Below are 21,881 nucleotides of genomic sequence, written 5' to 3'. Positions count from 1 at the left end.
CCACATGCTGTGGAGCAACTAAGCACGTGCACCACAACTAGTGAGCCTGCCCTCTAGAGCCCGCGAGCCACAACTACTGAAGTCTGCGCACTCTAGGGCTTGCGTGCTGCAACTACTGAAGCCCACATGCCTAGAGCCCGTGCTCTGCAACAAGAGAAGTCACTGCAACGAGAAGCCGGCGCACTGCAACAAAGAGTAGCTCCTGCTCGCCACAACTAGAGAAAGCCCATGCGCAGCAACAAAGACCCAACGTAGCCAAAAATTAAATAAATAAATAAATATTTTAAAATTAAATAATAATAAATCCTCCCATAAATAACGAAGTCCTACTGTATAGCCCAGGGAACTATACTCAATACCCTGTGATAAACCATAATGGAAAAGAGTATAAAAAAAGAATGTCTGTATATGTATAACTGAGTCACTTTGCTGTACAGCAGAGATTGGCACAGCACTGTAAATCAACTCTACTTCAATAAAAAAAATAAAATTTAATTTTAAAAAATCCAAACTTTTTTCTTATTAATTCAATGTTAAATTATTTATTTATTTTATACAACATTTAATTGGCAATGAGGATGGATGCTTTATACTGCAATTGGATTCAAAGATAAGAATATGAAAAGAGGATTATAAACTTATAAGAGTGGTATAATTTTTTAGGAAAAAATGAAAGAAAATCGACGTGCAAAAGATCACCCAGGATTTTTAACTTTCCTCCCAACTTGCCCTTTGGTAATGTAGTTATATACCCAGAGCATATGCAAATTAAAATTTTTTAAGGTAGGCAAAATTATTGGCTAAAAGGAGAAAACGTTACTATTTTAGTATCTCTTTGCTTCCTGATTCTTTCTTAAAATAGTCTATAAAATGATTAAAATACTTTAATCAGTACTGTCAAACTTTATTAATGCAGTCTGTTCATATTTGTAAAGAAGGATGTTAAAAACAACTGAATAGCAAATCCGTTAAGTACTTTAATATATCAGCAACACTTTGTACCAGACTATAAATCTCAGACTTAACAGGAGATGCTGGAGAGAAAAAAGTGTTACAAGTTTTGGGCCCAAGAGAGGCCCAAGCATCTTAACCCCCTTGCATTAATGCCCCCTTTGCCCTCTGTCTGCTCAGCACTTAAGTGTGGAACCGCAACACTGAAGTTTTCCTAGTTCTCTCATATACCTGTTTAATCTTCCCAGAAGGATTCTTAGGTCTTCAAGGAGTGAGAACCCTGGTTTTTTATGTCATATTGGTGCAAAACTGGCTCACAGCAGGCTTTTAGTGTTTATGGAATGAAAATGTAATAACCATTCAGTTAAAAGATGCTGTTACGTAAGTTTAGAATTTTTATATGAAGAATAATACTTACCTATGCCCACACTTGATATGAAAACAGAACTGAACAAGTTTAACTGTCAGCATGAGAGATGTAGGCTACATATTTCAAAACTTTTCTATACAGATTTTTAAATAAAATAATTGTGGTATATCTTTTCTTGTGAAATTAAAAAAAAAAAAAAGAAGGGAGCAGTGCATATATATTTTATGTGGAATGAATACTGGTGATCATTCCTCAATGTAGAAATTAGATCAACCATAAGGATCATTTCCTGCCCTTCAAGCTACAGAACTTCCAGAGACCTAATTTCTCAAATAGAAATCAGAAAAAATGCAGAAAGATCCTTCTGGACAAAGCACCCCATATAGCAGCTTTAACCACCTAACACATGGATACAAAGTAGTTTGAGATAAAAGCAGCTGCATGACCTAAAATCAAAAACTGTCTTAAGCCCTGTTCTAGATTTGCTTCTGATTTGATAAAAGACCTTAGGCAAACAATTAATCTGGATGTCTGTGTCCTCATTTACTAAATGAGAATATCCTCAAGGGGTACTGTACAATGCCACTATTTATGAATCAAAGCAGTACTAAAAAAATATTTAAAGTTGTAAAACCTATTAAAATATAAATTATTATTAATATAGTCATGATCTAATGAAAATAGGTTCCAAAGAACTTCAAATACTCAAAATGGTTACGGTGTAACAGCATTGAAGAAGCCAAAGAAAAATGAAAAAAATTTATATTTCAAGTTCTTTATTTTGAAATATCAGAATAGGATCAGATTGATTTTTGGTTGCTCTACCACCTGCTATGGGTGACTTAGATAAGTCACTTTCCTCTCTAAGCCTCCATTTCTTTCTAAATCTATACTAGTAATGGTGCTTATCTCATAGATTATGGTAAAGATTAAATAAAATAACCTCTGGCACACAGTAAACCTTAAAAAAAAACCACTTGCCTGTTATTATTACAAATACTATTATCTTTGTAGTAGTTGTCGTCATTGTCATTACCATCATCATCATCATCATCATCACTGCTCTTTCAAGGAAGTAGCATATGACAGAAAGAAGCTACACTTTGGAACTGGACAGATCCTGGTTCAAATCTTACCACTGCTATTTATCAGTTGTATGACCATAGCCCTCTAAAGACTCTTATTTCACCTATAAGAGGTGGAAGTCACCTCCATCCTAAGGATGTTTTGAGGATTAAATGCAGTCATATCAAGCACCTGGCACAACAGAAGTCTCCTCAATGAAAGTTATTTTTATCTCCCTTGATCCTTTTTAAATGAATTATATAAATCTGTCAAACATTTAACATATGAGTAGATAAGAGTTGGCCTGAGCAAGATGGCAACATGGTAAGGAGCCATGGCCTCAGTTCTGACTAATACAGAGGCCAGCGTAAACATAGAGAGACCTTTTCCAACTGTCCTAGTGACAATTGGGACATATTATAACAATACGGTTGCAAAGGATTTGGTGCAGGTACTAGAATTCAATCATTCTCAAAAAACAAGTAAATGTTTTTCCCTATTTGCTAAAATAAGTAAACGGCACTTATACAAGGTAAAAATCTCATCTTCTGATCAATAGCACTGTTATTCAATGTATTAGGAGTTGTTTTTAGTGACTTGTAACATTTAAGCAGCATATTAAAAAAAGTTAATCCTTATTTTTCTACTAATAAAAGAGAATCAAGAATTATCCGAAACAGAGAATACATTAAAATATTATGTAATTGTTTAAAGTGCATTTTATATGTAATATTAAATATGTATATTGTATATTAAGGAACTTGACATTATTGTGTCAAACAAATTAACAAGATTCTAGCGTGAAAAGAGTTACTGGTTTAGAAAAGTTGAAAAAAATCATTTGAAGCTCCCCATCCTGGCTTTCTACTCCCCAAATTAACGCTATATAGAGTGTCTCTCCTGTCAGCCAGACATAAAAACTTAATCACAATTTATTTGTAGCTTAGCTAATTTGTAACAGCTTATATTTGAGAAATGCAAGCAATGTATAATGACTTAAAAGTCTTCCTCTCCGGCTCTTTGGACACAGGACTCTTTGGCTCACAGGACAATAAACAGAATTAATGATAAGAATGTCAACAAGTAAGGTAAGGAAAAAAATTAGAGTAATAGATTTTTAAAGGGTTAGAATATCAACAATTTAGGCTTTTCTTGGGTTATTTTACCTTCAAAGACAAATGAAAGTTAATATGGTAGCAAAAAATCTTAATCTCCTTATTTCTCCATAAGTGTCATAATGTCATATAAATTTTCATATTTCTGTTCTTTAACCTATTTTTCTTTTCAAAAAGTTCCTATAATCTATTTAGCAAAACAATTGCATAAAAGAATATTTAAGTTACCTTCACATTAACAAGTGGGTAAGTTACAGTAAATATTTACATAGACAAACATGGGGTATATGTCAACATTTCCTTGACAGATGGTAACTTGTTTATTTCATCAGTATCTCTCTCCTTTTCTATATCCACTGAGTTGACATTGACATCTTACAGAAGCAATAGCCAATAAACATAAAAATGATTCAACCTGGTTAGTACTTTTTAAAGCAAATTAAAGTCTATCACTTTGGCAAAGTACATACATGGAAATACTCAATATTGACAAGAATCCATGAGGCAATCACTCAGTGCATACTGATGAGAGTATGAGTTGGAACACCCTTTCTGGAAAGCAATCTGGCGATATATGTATATCGAGATTCTTGAATATGTCTAGACCCTTTGATTATATTTCCAGCATTCAAGTCTAAAAAAATCATCCAAGGTAATAACAAGATCTAAGTACAGAGATATTCGCCAAAGAGTTATTTATAACAGTGAAAACTTAGAAAGAACCTGAATGACCAACAACATGGGAGGGTAGATAAAATGGGAATATTAAATATATAATGTCACATCTATTTGGTGAAATACTGTACAGACACTAGAAGTCATATTTTTGAGGAATATCTAATATCACAGGAAAATGCTCCTAAAAAAATATCAGGTTTTAACAAAAGCAGACTGTAAAACTTTATATGCATGGTATACCATTTTTGTAAAAATTACTATACTTGATTAAATAGATATGAATATAGGCATCATAGAAAGAAATACAGAAAATATTCACACTGTTGGTCTTGAAGGGGAAGATAAATAATTTTTATATTCTTCCCTATGTTCTTTATCACTTGCTCTATTATACTATCCTTCTTTACTATGTTTATTTTGTTTCCCCCACTAAAACATAAGCTCTATGATGGGAGGAATTTGTTTCTTCTGTTCACTGTATCTAGACACACAGCAGTCATTTCAATAAATATTTGTTAATTAATAAATACTATATGTGTATACACACATATATATCTATAAAATGAGCATTTATGACTTTATTAATCAGAAGAAATAAACATTATTTTGAAAGAAAATATAAATTCCCTACTACAGAATTATTAACCTAATTCTGATCTTCAAGAGTAGCAATTGAGTTCAACCTCTCATTTTATCATCAATTATCCAAAATCCTGCATGAAAAAAAGCAGTCTATGGCCATGACCCCCAACTCGGATTTGGGAGTTTTGTCAAGGTTTCCAGCTGAAATGTCAATTAGAAATTACTTGGACATCAGTCATATGTGCATACAATGTCAACCGCACTGAAAACCCCAAACTTTTTCTCCTTAGCACCCACTAGATGGCCACAGGTATTTCTCATCTAGGTTGGCCCACCTACGTTAGGAAACCTCACCTGATGGTCATGTGGATACTGCCTTTCCCTCGATCCCAGACATCAAAGTCAATGGTTAAGAATATTAAATAAAAGAAATTTCTAGATAAAATAAAGATCTTTCACTCTAACAAACATGAGTAGCTGGTAATCAATTGGTAACTTCAAATATTTAGAATTCAGGTGGTAATTATTCATTCTGATGACTCAAAATAGATGTCAAACGGACAGATACATTTTCCACTGGAAAGCCCCCTGGTCCCATCCAGAGCCTATTTATTCTTAATTTACTTAAAATTTTAACAAGGTTGATTAACCAAAGGAGAAACCTGTCATAAAATATAAGTGTCAGTTACATTCCAAACAGTTTTTAGATGCCAGAGATAAGCAAAACAGTTACATTCTAGTGGGGAAGACAGACAATCAACATGAAAACAAAGAAATAATTAGGTAAATTCAGAGAGTGATAGGTGCTCTGAAGATTACATTATGTATATGACAGCAGGGTTCATGTGGAAAGAGCATGGGCGTGATCAGTGATTATAGGATGTTATGAGAATTTATAAGCTGAATGACGAGGAGGCAGGAATATACAGATCTGGGAGAAGGTCATTCCAAGCAGAGGAAATATCAGGTACAAAGGCACTGAGGCTGGAAAGCACTTGGTCTATTTTTAAAAAAACAAGAAGGTCACTGTAGCTGGAGTCTAGAAAGCAAGGGAAAGAAGAAAGGAGATGAGGTTGACAAGGTTGGGTCCTGTAGAGTGTGGTGGCCTTGTTAAAGGGTCTGGATTTTATTCTGGGTGTGATGGGATTGCATCGCTTTAAGCAAGGAACTGATAGGATCCGATTATGAGCAAACAGTAAGGAATATTAACTGCCAAATAAGAGAGAAGAAAAAATATGAAAATCAGATACAATCTCATAAACAGCCTGAAGCAACTTAGAGAAAGGACTAATATGCCTATATCTCCAACACAGGCTCTGAAGGTGTCAGTGCATTACAGCGTCCTAAAGAGCTGATGTTTATCATAATAAGTAGGATTCACCAAGAAAACATGAAAGTATAAAATACTACCATACATTTACATAGCACTTTAAATATTTTATAAATGGTAAAATAGATATCATCTGAAACTATGCTTTTTAGAATGGCAAGGAGAATATAATATCAGAGTTTCATCTAAATAATTTATATTATGCTTCAAGAAATAAATCTTTAGCTAATCAATAAACTTAGTTACCTAAAATAACTCCATTTCTGAGATTTCTGAATAGGCAAAGTTTTAAGCTGTCTTTAAAATAATAAACATACAAAAATCCCTTTCTCTTCCTTACTATTTGCATTGCAACAATCATCTAGGTATAAAATCCACTCAAAAAATATGTTTTTAAATCCATGCTCTACCAGACAAAACCAGTTCTTTCACTGTCACTTAAATATATTCCTATCCCCTCTCCTCTACACAGGCTGTGGTCTCATTTTCTAATCTCTCTCCTCAGTCCCTCACTATCTCAACTCAAATCCCATCTCCTTCATTTCATCCTCACTGGGTCCAGAAAAGAAGCAAGCATTGTAAAAGTACATTTTTTTCCCATTTATAATTAGAAATAAAGTGAACATTTGGCATTATGTAAATAAAATGGATTTCTTTAAATACACTCATGTGCTTCATCCACAAAGCACTACTTTTTTAATTGCTGCAAGTCTGAACTTCTCAGATTTTCCCACCATATGATGCTAAGTTTGCTCACCACTGTTTAAGGTAGTTATTGTCAAATCACTTTAAGTACATTTTTCCTTTTGTAATTAATTAGCAATCTACGTGACAATGTGAATATTCTTGTCTCCAAAAATTCTTTCACTCAGTGTTTCTTACAATTTCGCTCTTTTAATTATAAGTAATAGTGTGCACTCCTGGGAAAGCTTCAAATTTAAACAATTATGAATGTTCTTTCCTCGCCTCACCCCAAATGCCCAGTCATACCTCCACAGAGGTCAGCTCTGTTTACTGATTCTTGCGTTTCCTTCTGGAAATTTTCAATGTACACACAAACATTTACACATTTCTTCTTTTTTTCTAAATCACAAATGGGACCATATTATATATACTGTCTTGCAACTTCATTTTGTTTTCAGTTAATATATCCTGGACTTCTTTCCTATCACCTCATATAGATTCATCTCATTTTTTTAAATGGTGACAGAGAATTCTAGATACCATTATTTATTTAATTAGTCTCCTAAATGTACATCATTATAATTTTCACTTACAGTTTTATATGATATCAAACAATGTTACAATAAACATCCTTGTATATATAACTTCACACGCTTTGTGTGAATAACATTGGAAAGAAAAATTGCTAGAAATATTACTGCTGGATACAAATATGTTTAATTTCTTTTCTTTTGATAGATAGTCACCAAATTTTCTTTCAAAATTGCATCAATCTACGCTCCCATTAACAGCAATGCTGATTCCTCATCCCTTCTTCCTCATCAACAATGGACATTAGCAAATTCTTTAATCTCTACCAATCTGATATGTGAAAGAAAAACAGCAGCTCACTAGTGTTTTAATTTTTATTTTTATAAACAAGAAGATCAAGTATCTTATCACGAATTTACTGAATATTTGAAATCTTTTCTCTATGAAATGTTTAAAGCCTCTGTCCTTTTTTCTATTAGGTATTCCTAACAAAGAACAATATTTAATATTTTAAGCAATATATTTAAAGAAATGTACAACAAGCTTCATTATAATTTTCAAAAAATATTATTTTAATTGGTAACCTACACCTAAGTACTCTCTCCAAAAAGTTGCAGTTCCTGGAAGTATATATCTAATTTCAGTATGTTTAATAAAGCTTTATAAACTTGACCTTTATATTGCAAATACTTTAATAAATGTGCTAGAGAATTTCCTATATTAAAATCGCCTTAATTCTTTTTTTAAAAAAAAACAAATTTCTATAGGCAATTAATAGGAAGCAACTGAAAATTAAGAAATCAGCATATTGATCTTTAGCTAACATTTTAGAACCACTAATTTCAACTATGGCTTCTTATTTAGTACTAAACTAAGAAGGCATTTCCTTCTTAGTTTAGAACAGGAAAACCAAAACACTAAATTAAATCAGTCTTGAGAGAGCACAGTACATCCATCTTTCACTATTACATAAGCTACTCTTTTTCTACTTCAAAAATCAATTTCTTAAAGACCAGGAGTAAACAATCATGTGTTGGAGTGTGGTAAGCACTTGCCTGATCGATGTAAAAAGCCGTGCCTGAGCGGATCTCTCGACGCTGTTTGAGATCAGTTTCGGTGGTGTCTCTTGATAAGGCGATGTATTCAACCTCCCGTTTGGTCAACTCCTGAAGAGCAGAGCGTGTAATTGTCCCAAAATAAAAATCAAGTTCCCAACATATGTTTTGGAGCCAGTTATCTGACAATGTCACTCTACAGAAGAGCATTTTAAATGTAATTCTAGATTAAAGCCTTTTGAGCCTCAGCTTTAAGAAAAATGCAATAAATTCAGCATTAACCAAAATATGTATGTATCTCTCCTCAGAGCTCTACTTTTACTGTACACAATAATTTATGACTTAATTACTTACTACTTAAGCAATAATAATCAAAATTAGATCTTACAAATCTTAATGTCTCCTGTAGAGTTCTTTTCAAATATCAAGAGTAATAATTTGGCTATTACTTGATTTTCAGACAAACGATAGTCATCTCTGTAAGTAGTGTTCATCTTTTTTTAAAAGGGTGATTTAAATTAATTTACTACATGAACCAATGTTTACCAACTATATATTGATACAATATGTTAGGTATTTAACAAGTGTGAAAATAAGGTAAATATCATTAGTCAGGAGAGACACATACATAACTACTCAGGAAGGAAAAGAAGAAGTAAGATGAGAAGGAGAAGGGGGGTAAAGGGGTTATTATTTCACACACAAAAAATCATTTGATTTGAAGGAGAAACCATCCAGAATCCATTTCTTTTAGAATAATTAATCTATCCCTAAATTAATTTTGCCATATATGTAGCAACTATGTACAAAAAGTTTTTAACATTATCCTTGGTTTTACAACGTTGAATTAAAAGCAATGACATGCTCCAATCCAATAAGGCATACAATATGTTTTTACTAAACACGAAGAACAAATTAATTTACTGGACGAGTATAAAGAAAAAAGTTGAATGAGCATGCCATTAATGGTGAAAGGGGATATTTCCACACAATGGGATTTTTTTTCTCCACCTGGCCTCGATGTGATGCTGATAAAGATATATTATTATTGTCATTTAGTTTTTTAAAATGTGCTGTTTCCCATGCACCCATAAATTTCAGTATATGTGGAAAGAAGGGAAAAGTTTTAAATAGAGAAAACATACACCATAGTGGTGAAGATGTGGTGATACCAAATGATGTTTCTCTAAATAAGAACGAATTGCGGGCTTCCCTGGTGGCGCAGTGGTTGAGAATCTGCCTGCCGATGCAGGGGACAGGGGTTCGAGCCCTGGTCTCGGTAGATCGCACATGCCGCGGAGCAAATAGGCCCGTGAGCCACAACTACTGAGCCTGCGCGTCTGGAGCCTGTGCTCCGCAACAAGAGACGCCGCGATAGTGAGAGGCCCACGCACCGCAATGAAGAGTGGCCCCCGCTTGCCGCAACTGGAGAAAGCCCTCGCACAGAAACGAAGACCCAACACAGCCAAAAATAAATAAATAATAATTAAAATTTAAAAAAAAAACAAAAAGAATGAATTGCCCATGAGAGCACAATTTTGGAGTTAAGTAGCAGGTTTTCTTTTAGCAGATACCTCCTTCTGACTTCTGGAACACATCACAGTGCCTTCCAGTCTTGTTTTGTTTTGTTTTGCTTAATTAATTAATTAATTTATTTATTTATGGCTGTGTTGGGTCTTCGTTTCTGTGCGAGGGCTTTCTCTAGTTGCGGCGAGCGGGGGCCACTCTTCATCGCGGTGCGCGGGCCTCTCACTCTCGCGGCCTCTCTTGTTGCGGAGCACAGGCTCCAGACGCACAGGCTCAGTAATTGTGGCTCACGGGCCTAGTTGCTCCGCGGCATGTGGGATCTTCCCAGACCAGGGCTCGAACCCGTGTGCCCTGCATTGGCAGGCAGACTCTCAACCACTGCGCCACCAGGGAAGCCCTGACTTCTTAATTATAGAATTTTCTTTTTTTTTTTAGGTAAGAAGTGGATTTATTTAGAGAGAAACACACTCCACAGACAGAGTGTGGGCCATCTCAGAAGTTGAGAAAGACCTCCTGTCTTGTTTAATTGATTGTCTGAATACGATCTCCCACATGAAAAACCCTGTCATTCACATTGGTTGACAAAGTGGTGTATGCCTCTTACTGTTAAATTGTACCACGGTAGCACCCTGAACTGCCACACTGAGGATGTTATCCTCAGTCTTGAGTTTCCTGGGACCCTTCATCAGCCAAGACAAGCACCAAGATCTCCTCAGCTGCTGCTTCACAGAAGTGGTACCAGCAAGCTCACAGACAGCACCAGGAGCAGCAGATGTGCGAGGCGGCAGAGGTCTGTTGGGTTTTTTTGAACTATCTACAAAACTCATTTTATATGAGTGAAATATGAAATAAACACAACTATCAAATTATTTCTATTTAATTTCTCATTGGTTCAACAGGCTTGCCCCCCAAATTTCTGCCTTTAAAGATGTCATCTACTCTGGCTATTACTATGCATAGGATCCTATATCTAATGACAGCAGTACCCACTGCAGAGTTTGGAAGGCAGCTTAGGCTATTAAGTTTTCTTACATGTGTTTCCACATCCTAAAGACGCCTCAGCTCTAATTCACAATTTAAAGTTTGGTGGTTGTTGTTTTTTTAAGATACAAGCTTTATACTTATAAACTTGAGGTGCATTGTTGAGCCAACAAGACTCCCATAATCTCCTAACCTGGCTCATTCCACATTTCTAACAAGCTTCAAAGTCTTGCCAGAAACAAAATCAAAGTGAGATATTGTGGCCTTTGAAATAAGCCAGGTAGTGAGTGCACATCTTAAAACTAAAGAGGTTCTAGACCTGGGATTTTTGGTGGCTGACTCTGCATTCTTAGACAAGACACTTTTGCCTTGTATATTAATAAAGTGAGGATAATACTACAGTGGCACATTGTACCTCACAAACTGGTTCTAGGAACAAATAAAAGGTATGAAATTTATGAGCCAGAGGGAGTTAGTTTCTGATATGTCCATTCTATTTTTATCATTCCTGCCCTACATGATTTTGAAAGTACCAAGATAAATTTACCACCGAAATAAAAGAGTACACAAAGTATATTTCAATAGCTTAGAAATCAATTATTTAATATCAAGTTACAAAAGGAAACTTTAAGTAAGGTTTTTCTCTTCTTCTTAGAAAGTATCTTTGGAACAGACCAACTTCATCTGATAATGTTCTTCCTTGAATCATTAGAGCAATGCCTATTAATGCTGACAAAGTAGTAGAAAAAAAGTCCTGTAAACTTTTTTAAATTTGTGTCAAGATTTGAATATTTCAACTCGCTTCACAACCGTACTCAGAGAACTACAAACATTTAAGAGGATAACATGTCAGAAAGGGGAAGCAATGTGAGATCTGAAGTCTAGCTCCATCATTTACTCGCTGGACAAAGCTTGAGTGAGTTATTTAATTTCTCTGAACTTATTTTCTCATCTATTTAAGAAAAAAAAAAAACGAGTGCAAGTTAACACATAAGAGAGATTCTGCAATCCTTAGGCTCCCTTTAAAGACCACATAACATCAAAAAGTCAGAATTATTTGGCTTTTCAAAATGTGGACCGAAGATAAAAGAATTTTTCCTGAGTAGTATAAAACTACACTTTGTTTTGTAATCTCAGTGTTGCTGATTCTATCTGCTACTCATTGCCTGAATTTAGATAGATCTCTTTCCTACTGGAAGTGGAAGGTTTTCTACTTACAACAACATTTGCTAAAGCTATGAAAGGCAAATGTACATTTACTTCCCAAGTAAATTATTCCAAATGCTTTATAAAGAAATCACCCTTCAACGTCAACATTTTTAAAGCAATGACTAATCCTGATATTTTTGTAAATTCTTAATTTATTCACAAAATAGCGTATCAAAGTTAAGACCCTTAGGAATCCACAAGAATTCATTGCTTACCAGGTACTGCATAGCAATAGAGCGTCGAAGAGGCCCAGGAGGTCCTATTAGAAAGACATCTTGCCCCAAAAGATCCTTCTGCATTATCCATCTTAGATGTTGAATTACTGATTGAGCCAGAGAGTCTGAAACTTTAAGGTGGAAAAAAGGTAAAATGAAATGCAAATCAGAATACTACATATAAGTCTTCAAGCAACCAATGCAGACAGTACATTAAGCTAAAAAATATATATATATTATATATACATACACATATATACACACATGCATATATACATATACACATATATACATTCATACATACATCTGGTGAATTTTCACACTGTTTTACAATAAAACCATTATGATTTAATGTTACAACAGAACAAAGTTTATTACATCACAAAGACTCACATAATCCCATACTTAAAAGCTTATTAAGAAACGGAAAAAAAAAAAAAAAAAAAAAAGAAACGGGAATTCTCTGGTGGTCCAGTGGTTAAAACTTGGGCTTTCACTGCTGTGGACCCAGGTTTGATCCCTGGACGGGGAACTAAGATCCCACAAGCCACATGGTGTGGCCAAAAAAAAAAAAAAAAGCTTATAAGAATGCTTGAACAATGTGTCAGCAAAGGAATGAAAGTGATTTTCAAGGGTGATATGAGCAGCTAGTACCATTATTTTGTCACAATTTTAAAGCCCACCTCTTTTGTTCTAAAAAGGGGATATGACCAAATCATCCCAGACAATTAATGATTATCACAGTTTTGAAAAATTTTTTAAAGCTATAACTTAAGTTGGCACTGGGTTGTGAGATCTCTCAAACTTCACAGGAAGTCTGATGTAGACTGTTTAAATGACTTCTTTAGAATTAAGTCTATTCTACACCAACTCTTTTGGGAATAGAAGACTACTCCGTATAATGCCCTTCTAAGTCTATTTTTTTTTTTTTTTTTTTGGCCACGTGGCATGCGGGATCTTAGTTCCCCGACCAGGGATCGAACCCATGGCCCCTGCATTGGGAGTGTGGGGTCTTAACCACTGGACCACCAGGGAAGTCCCTAACTCTACTATTAAATCACCCATCAATCCACTCATCTTCTCCCTAAACATTTTTTTAAATGTTTGTATTAATACAATTAATTTGTGTTTGCTCACTTATAAGTCACCCAGTGACCTAGCAAGTGCCTTCCTAGGTATACAAGAAAAACTTTCGCCCTTATACATCGAGACATATAGAATACTCACAGCAGTGTGGCTCAAAATAAAACTGGAGACAGGAGATGGATAAAAAGCACACAGTGGAATATTATATAACAACAACAAAAAAAACAGAATGAACTACCATTACTTCCAACAATATGTTTAACTCTTAAATGAGAAAAAAATTTGTCACAAAATAAATCATACATTAATGATTAATATCACTATTTTAATAAAGCTCAATAAACTAGCAAATTGAATTCTTTACAAATACATACATATGTGATAAAACAGTGCTTGAAAAAGCAAAAAAGCAAAAGAATGATAAATTCAGGATACTTGGACATGGAATCAGAGAGATTCTCATGGATAACTTCAACGGTATTCGCAACATTCTACTTCTTAAATTGGGTGTGGGTACAGTGTTTCTTTTACTATTATGTTGCATTTTATATATAAACACATACAATACTGATATTATGTATATGTATATATATGTATGTGTGTAAATGTATATAAAAAACATAAAGTCTTTTGTATGTGTTGAATAACCCATACTTGTTAAACTTTGTTTAATCATCCAGGAAGGTCATGAAAGAATTCAAAGATCAAACTAAGAACGCTTGCTTAGGACTAAAGCTGTGCTTCCCCTCGCCCCCTCCACCAACAGCATAATCTTGCTAGGGTGGTTCCCCCTACCCTCCCTGAAAAAAAGTTAACATTGAATCATTGGAAAAAATAAAGATAAATTTCTGATTTTCTTAATCACGGTGGGAAGATCAAGGACAAGGTTTTGGGCAGACTGATTGGTGTATCACATCACTGGGGTCACATTAAACCATTTTATAATTTCCCCAAAGCCATGCTTCTATGTCTGAAAATCAGGAGACTCATCACCCAAGTGGAGGTGCTTGGCTTCTCTCCTGTCCTCTATGAAGTCTCTACACCATGCATGGGGGAAAAAACTGGTTCTTGGAGGGGGACTTGAGAATAATTCTTAGCTATTACAATGGTCTGTTGCCCACTAAAGGGATCCTGTGCACCAACAGATATACAATATATCTGTGCATTGAAATTCCATGGAATTGGGGAGAGACAATTGGGGGAAAATGTTCTTAGGAATGCAATAATGAAAAACAGAATAAAAAACATTGCCCCAAGACCTATACCTCTGAGAATCTCTCAAGGAGCTCCACAATGCTAGGAAGCAATTCACCTGTACCTCATTCTTAACTATCAGATGTCCACTTAATTATTTTTCTTTCCTACTCCAGGCTTAAATCTTTGTCATATATGGTCTACTCTTTCTTATTTCAAGATAAGCCCATCTGCTTGCTGTTTAAGGATGAAACAAAATAAGAGTTAAGAAGCTCTAATTTCTCTATCAGTAAAATTACACAAAGCTCCCTGTGCTGCAGATCTACCACCTCTTCTTACTTTGATATCAAATATATAATTAAAAACGTAAACACTTTGGGTTTTTTTACATTTTCACAAATCTCAGTTTACTTTGGCCACAGGTCTTCTCTACACTATTCGTAAAGTTTTACGTTGCTTCTTTGTATTCACCTTTGGCAATGTGCCTGACCTTTCATTACCTGGACTTGACTATTTAAAATATGAAATTTCCAAAGTTCTATCAGGTAAAGCCAAGTTGGTCTCTTCAGCTTCCTCCCACCTTTTATTATTTATAACTATTTGTAACTATTCATAATGACAGAGTCTCAGTATAGTTCCATTCCATTTTGAATGCCTTGACCCTGGAACTCATATATCTTTTCAAGATTTTTTTTTTAAATCGAAGGCAGGATTTCCTAATCAAATGTGAGGTCTTCCCCTCCCAAGTTGTCAGTGTTAGCAAAGTGCTGACATTTAGGAATAATTTATCTTTTTCTTAGCAAACTGAAGAAGAATCAAAATTAGAATAAAAGAGCAGTTTGTACACCAGTGTACTTCCTTAAGTGGGAGAGAAAGGCATGGAGATGGAGTTATTTAGAGCCGGATCCTGGGAATCGTGTAGAACTTTGAGTATGTTCATGGGAGTGTCTTCCATTCAGCATGATCCTCACGTGCTGAGAACCACTGGCCCTAAGGCATATCTGACAATTCTCAGCAGTCCCTTCCTTTGCTCTTACCACTCAACAATGGTTCTCAACCAGTGGCAGTATTGCCACTACTCCATGCCTGCCAGAGGCATCTGGAAATGCCTGCCTCTACATTTCAATTCTACATAAGTTTCTTACTATGGATAAGCAGCTTCTGAACCCTGTGGCTTGCCTTGTAGTCTACGCTATACCCTCACCAAGACCTCTTCTTTTCCCTTCTTTTGTCTTCCCTTAATAACTCATAATGATAGTCATAATTTATTGCCTTCCTGTCATGTGCTGGGTAAAAATACGAATGATCTTTCATACTCTCATTGAGATCTCACAACAACCCTAGAAGGTAGCAGACTACCGCATATAAGGATACAGACTCAACCCAAACTGTTTAAATCCCAACTGTTTTGGTATAGCTGTTTACTATGTAATCTTAATCAGTTATTTAAATTCTCTGTGCTCAGTTTCTCCATCTGTATAATGGATATGATAAATGAACTTACTCATAAGGTGGTTATGAGGATTAAATTAGGCACTTAGAACAGTGTCCAATAGTAGTATAAGCATTTGTTAAATATTCATTATCCCCGTTTTGTGAATAAAAAAAATCAAAGTTCTTATGGTGGCATCATTTGTCCACGGTTGATAAGTTCATAAACCAAGACTGAGACCTAAACTGAGTCCAAAGCTTGCACTCCAGCCACTATGTCCTACTACTCCTCTAAAATCTTTTCAACAGGCTCTATCTTCAGGTCCAAGACTTTCCCTACAAGTATGAACTGCACAGCGCTCCATCAAATTTAGTGGACTTGCTTTTATGGACATTAATTCTATTTCTTGGGTTTTGGTGATACCAGTGATACCTACTTCAGCAAAATTTCAAATTCATTTTGTTGTTTACATTATGTTATCAGAGAACTCACTTCTCAAAAAAAATCCCGTTTTCACTTATTCATATTTTAGTAGAGTGTATTTTGTCAAAGAAAACGTTTAATTGGTCAGGAAGTCGCATTAAACTACTGAGAGAAAGCATTAGGTACTACTGTGTGGTGTCTGTGGTATATCTTACATTAATGCTTGAAACTAGCTGTATTTTTAGGATGACCTCAAGAAAACATGAGTCATACTTAAAAGTGTTCCAGAAATAGAAACAAGATGTAAGACTGTACATTACAAACATCTGCAAAACAAACTGGCAAACTGCCGTGCATAACCTAATATAAACACAGCCCAGTGCACGAGAGAAATTCCCGACCTCAATGTTTCCAGGCACAAGATGCTATCCTTCTTTTTTTTTTTTTTAATTGGAGTATAATTGCTTGCAATGTTGTGTTAGTTTCTGCTGTACAATGAAGTGAATCCGCTATATGTATACCTATATCCCCTCCCTCTTGGACCTCCCTCCCATCCCCCCCCATCCCACCCATCTAGGTTGTCACAGAGCACCGAGTTGAGCTTCCTGTGCTTTATAATAGTATGTTCCCACTAGCTATCTATGTTATGCATGGTACTGTATATATGTCAATCCTAATCTCCCAGTTTGTCCCACCCTCCCCTTCCTCTGCTGTGTCCACATGTCCGTTCTCTATGTCTACGTCTCTATTCCTGCCCTGCAAATAGGTTCATCTGTACCATTTTTCTAGATTCCACATATATGCATTAATATACGATATTTGTTTTTCTCTTTCTGGCTTACTTCACTCTATATGACAGACTCTAGGTCCAACCACATCTCTACAAAACACCCAATTTCATTCCTTTTTATGGCTGAGTAATATTCCATTGTATATATGTACCACATCTTCTTTAGCCATTCATCTGTCGTTGGACACTCAGGTTGTTTCCATGTCCTGGCTATTGTAAATAGTGCTGCAATGAACATTGGGGTACACGTGTCCTTTGGAACTATGGTTTTCTCAGGGTATATGCCCAACTGTGGGATTGCAGGGTCATATGGTAGTTCTATTTTTAGTTTTTTAAGGAACCTCCATACAGTTCTCCACAGTGGCTGTGTCAATTTACATTCCCACCAACAGTGCAAGAGGGTCCCCTTTTCTCCACACCCTCTCCAGTATTAATTGTTTATAGATTTTTTGATGATGGCCATTCTGACCAGTGTGAGGTGATACCTCATTGTGGTTTTGATGCTACCTTTCAAGAGTCCATGTAATGATAAACCGATGTCAAAGTAGTACCAGAGAGCTTGATCCTATATTCTAGGATTTCCTTCTCTTTGTAAAAATAAAACATCTGGTTCAAGTTAGGCTAAATTCCTTATTCAATTCCTAGCCAATACTTGTTTCAAAAAAATAGGTACTATTTTTTTGGCCAGGCATATTCAAGGGCTTTACAATAATTATATTAAAGGAACATAAATTATAGTGTTCTCCCTCCACAGACTCAAATTTGTCATATATGTAAAGATTAAAATTTCAGAAAATTATGCAGAGCTCAAATTCAGTTTTAATAAATCCTTCAAAATGAGTGACGGGGGTGTGGAGTCAAGATAGTGTACTATGAGGCGGTGGAATTTGCATCTCCTCACAACTAGGGCACCTACCAGGCACTGGTGGGGGACCACGGACACCTAAGGGGACAGGAGGAAGCCCCCAGCTACCGGGTAGGACATGGGGTGTGGGAGGAGTGAAGGGGGAGAAGTGGAGGCTGGACAGGACTGGCGTCCCTCAGGGGCAGCTGGGGGAAGGGAAGGGATCCGACGCCCGAAGGGGGAAATTGGGGAACCACTGGGAGGGCAGAGGATCAAAAGGGAGTGTGGCCTGGTTTCCTCTGCCCACGTAGACCCCCAGGAACCTGCTGAGATCCCAGGCCTGATCCTCTGCCCAGCTAGGCCCCCTCCAGCCACGTGGGTTCTGAGGGAGTGGGAGGGAGGGAGGGAAGGGGGAGGAAAAGTAAAGTCTGGACCTCTGGGACCAGCACCCCTGAAGGGTGGCTGGGGAAGGAGAGAAGTTCCTACACCCAGCTGGACTCACCCACGGTTAGGGGTCCAGCAGCAACGGGGGAGACCCTGGGGGAGAAAGTGGGGGAAAGAGCCTCCCTCCTGCCGTGCAGAGCACAAGCCCCGCCCCTACATACACCCCCCAGGGCCCCACCTCCACACTCGGAGACCCCCTCTGAGACCCCCTCCAAGGCACTGGGCCTAAGCCCCACCCACACACACTCACCCAGGGCCTTACCTCCAAACTCCGGAACTCCACACTCCAGAGGTGCTCCATTCAACTTGCTGCCTCTCCCCTTCCCCGCAGGTCCTAAGCTGAGGACCCACCCCACGTGAGAACATCACCCCGCCTAGGCCCCACCTAGTCCCTGCCCTATGCTCAAAAGGCACCCCCCCCACCAGCCTAGATCCCACCCCACCTTAAACCCCATCCCTCCCTAAGTTCCACCCCTGCCTAAACTCTGCCCCCATAGCAAGACTTTTTTTTTTTTTCTTTTTTCCTCTTTTAGATTCGGTTTCTGTTTTACCTTGTTGATTCATTGTTGTTGATTCTTTTATATTTTTATTTTTCCTAATAAATCTTTTATTTTTCTAATTTTTTTTTGTTCTTTATACTTTATTATTGTTCTCTCCTTTTGGCTTACTACCTCCATCCATTTTTTTTTTTCTCATTTTTCTGTTGTGGTTTTATTTTACGTTTTTGCAGTTGTTTCAATTATATTTTATTTTTCCTAATATATTTTTTATCCTTCCAATTTTATTTACTTTTGTATTCTTTGATATTGTACTGCTCCATTTTTTCTTTCTTTGTTTCTCTTTATTTTTTTTTTTTAACCACGCCACAAAGCTTGCAGGATCTTGGTTCCCTGCCGGAGGTCGGGGCCAAGCTACTGTGGTGGGAGCTCTGAGTCCAAACTGCTGGACTAACAGAGAACCTCAGACCCCAGGGTATATTAATTGGAGTGAGGGCTCCCAGAGGTCCCCATCTCAGCACCAAGACCCGGCTCTATCCAACTGCCTGCAAACTGCACTGCTGGATGTCTCAGGCCAAATAAACAGTAGGACAGGGATACAGCACCACCCATCAAAAAAGAAAAAAAAAAAGAAAAGAAAAGAAACGACAAAAAAATATGTAAAAAACCTACAAGACCAAATAAATGAAGACAAAATAGGCAATCTACCTGAAAAAGAATTCGGAGTAATGATAGTAAAAATGATCCAAAATCTATGAAACAGAATGGAGAAAATACAAGAAACATTTAAAAAGGATCTAGAAAACTAAAAATCAAACAAACAGTGATGAACAACACAATTACTGAAATTAAAAATACTCTACAAGGAATCAATAGGAGAATAACTGAGTCAAAAGAATGGATAAGTGAGCTGGAAGATAGAATGGTGAAAATAACCTCCAGGGAGCAGAATAAAGAAAAAAGGATGAGAAGAATTGAGGACAGTCTCAGAGACCACTGGGACAACATTAAACGCAAAAACATGTGAATTATAGGGGTCCCAGAAGAAGAAGAGAAAAAGAAAGGATCTGAGAAAATATTTGAAGAGATTATACTTCTAAACTTCCCTAACATGGGAAAGGAAATAGTCAATCAAGTCCAAAAGCACAGAGAGTACCATACAGGATAAAACCAAAGAGGAACATGCCAAGACACATATTAATCAAACTATCAAAAATTAAATACAAAAAAGAAACATTAAAAGCAGCAAAGGATAAGCACCAAATAACATACACGGGAATCCCCATAAGGTTAACAGCTGATTTTTCAGCAGAAACACTGCAAGCCAGAAGGGAGTGGCAGGACATATTTAAAGTGATGAAAGGGGAAAACCTACAACCAAGATTACTCTACCCAGAAAGAATCTCATTCAGATTCGATGGAGAAATTAAAACCTTTACAGACGAGCAAAAGCTAAGAGAATTCAGCACCACCAAACCAGCTTTACAACAAATGCTAAAGGAACTTCTCTAGGCAGGAAACACAAGAGAAGGAAAAGACCTAAAATAACAAATCCAAAACAATTAAGAAAATGGTAATAAGAATATACATATTGATAACTACCTTAAAAGTAAAGGATTAAATGCTCCAACCAACAGACACAGACTGGCTGAATGGATACAAAAACAAGACCTGTATATATGCTGTCTACAAGAGACCCACTTCAGACCTAGGGACACATACAGACTGAAAGTGAGGGGATGGAAAAAGATATTCCATGCAAATGGAAGTCAAAAGAAAGGTGGAGTAGCAATTCTCATATCAGACAAAATAGATTTTAAAATAAGAACTATTACAAGAGACAAAAAGGACACTACATAATGATCAAGGGATCAGTCCAAGAAAAAGATATAACAATTGTAAATATTTATGCACCCAAAATAGGAGCACCTCAATACATAAGGCAAATGCCAACAGCCATAAAAGGAGAAATCAACAGTAACACAATAGTAGGGGACTTTAACACCCCACTTTCACCAATGGACAGATGATCCAAAATAAAAATAAATAAGGAAACACAAGCTTTAAATGACACATTAAACAAGATGAACTTAACTGATACTTATAGGACATTCCATCCAAAAACAACAGAATACACTTTCTTCTCAAGTGCTCATGGAACATTCTCCAGGATAGACCATACTGTGGGTCATAAATCAAGCCTGGTAAATTTAAGAAAATTGAAATTGTATCAAGTATCTTTTCCGACCACAACATTATGAGACTAGATATCAATTACAGGAATAAAACTGTAAAAAGTACAAACACATGGAGGCTAAACAATACACTACTAAATAACCAAGAGATCACTGAAGATATCAAAGAGGAAATCAAAAAATATCTAGAAACAAATGACAATGAAAACACGAAGACCCAAAACCTATGGGATGCAGCAAAAGCAGTTCTAAGAGGGAAGTTTACAGCAATAGCATCCTACCTCAAGAAACAAGAAAAATCTGAAATAAACAACCTAACCTTACACCTAAAGCAATTAGAGAAAGAACAAAAAAACCCCAAAGTTAGCAGAAGGAAAGAAACCATAAAGATCAGATCAGTAATAAATGAAAAAGAAATAAAGGAAACTATAGCAAAGATAAATAAAACTAAAAGCTTGTTCATTGAGAAGAAAAACAAAATTGATAAACCATTAGCCAGACTCATCAAGAAAAAAAGGGAGAAGACTCAAATAGAAATGACAGAATTAGAAATGAAAACGGAGAAGTAAAAACTGACACAACAGAAATACAAAGGATCATGAGAGATTACTACAAGCAACTATATGCCAGTAAAATGGACAATATGGAAGAAATGGACAAATTCTTAGAAAAGCACAACCTTC

At 36.3% G+C, this 21,881-nt stretch overlaps 1 protein-coding gene across 4 annotated transcripts in view; it reads right to left on the bottom strand.

Annotated features, from left to right (window-relative positions):
* VWA8 (von Willebrand factor A domain containing 8) overlaps positions 1-21,881 on the bottom strand; it is a 370,485-nt gene that overhangs the window by 311,490 nt on the left and 37,114 nt on the right. For 3 of the 4 annotated variants that reach the window (XM_036831946.1, XM_036831947.1, XM_036831950.1), the window contains exons 3-4: positions 12,294-12,424; positions 8,362-8,472 (exon numbers count right to left, since the gene is read on the bottom strand). In XM_036831946.1, the coding sequence (XP_036687841.1) occupies positions 8,362-8,472; positions 12,294-12,424 (242 nt within the window). The remainder of the gene's footprint in view (positions 1-8,361; positions 8,473-12,293; positions 12,425-21,881) is intronic. The other variant, XM_036831948.1, reaches the window with a different exon arrangement.

Source organism: Balaenoptera musculus, chromosome 18 (genome assembly GCF_009873245.2).
Source record: "Balaenoptera musculus isolate JJ_BM4_2016_0621 chromosome 18, mBalMus1.pri.v3, whole genome shotgun sequence".
NCBI classification, from domain to species: Eukaryota; Metazoa; Chordata; class Mammalia; order Artiodactyla; family Balaenopteridae; genus Balaenoptera; species Balaenoptera musculus.
Note: the sequence above shows the minus strand (reverse complement) of the source record. Positions and strands in the feature narration are given on the sequence as shown.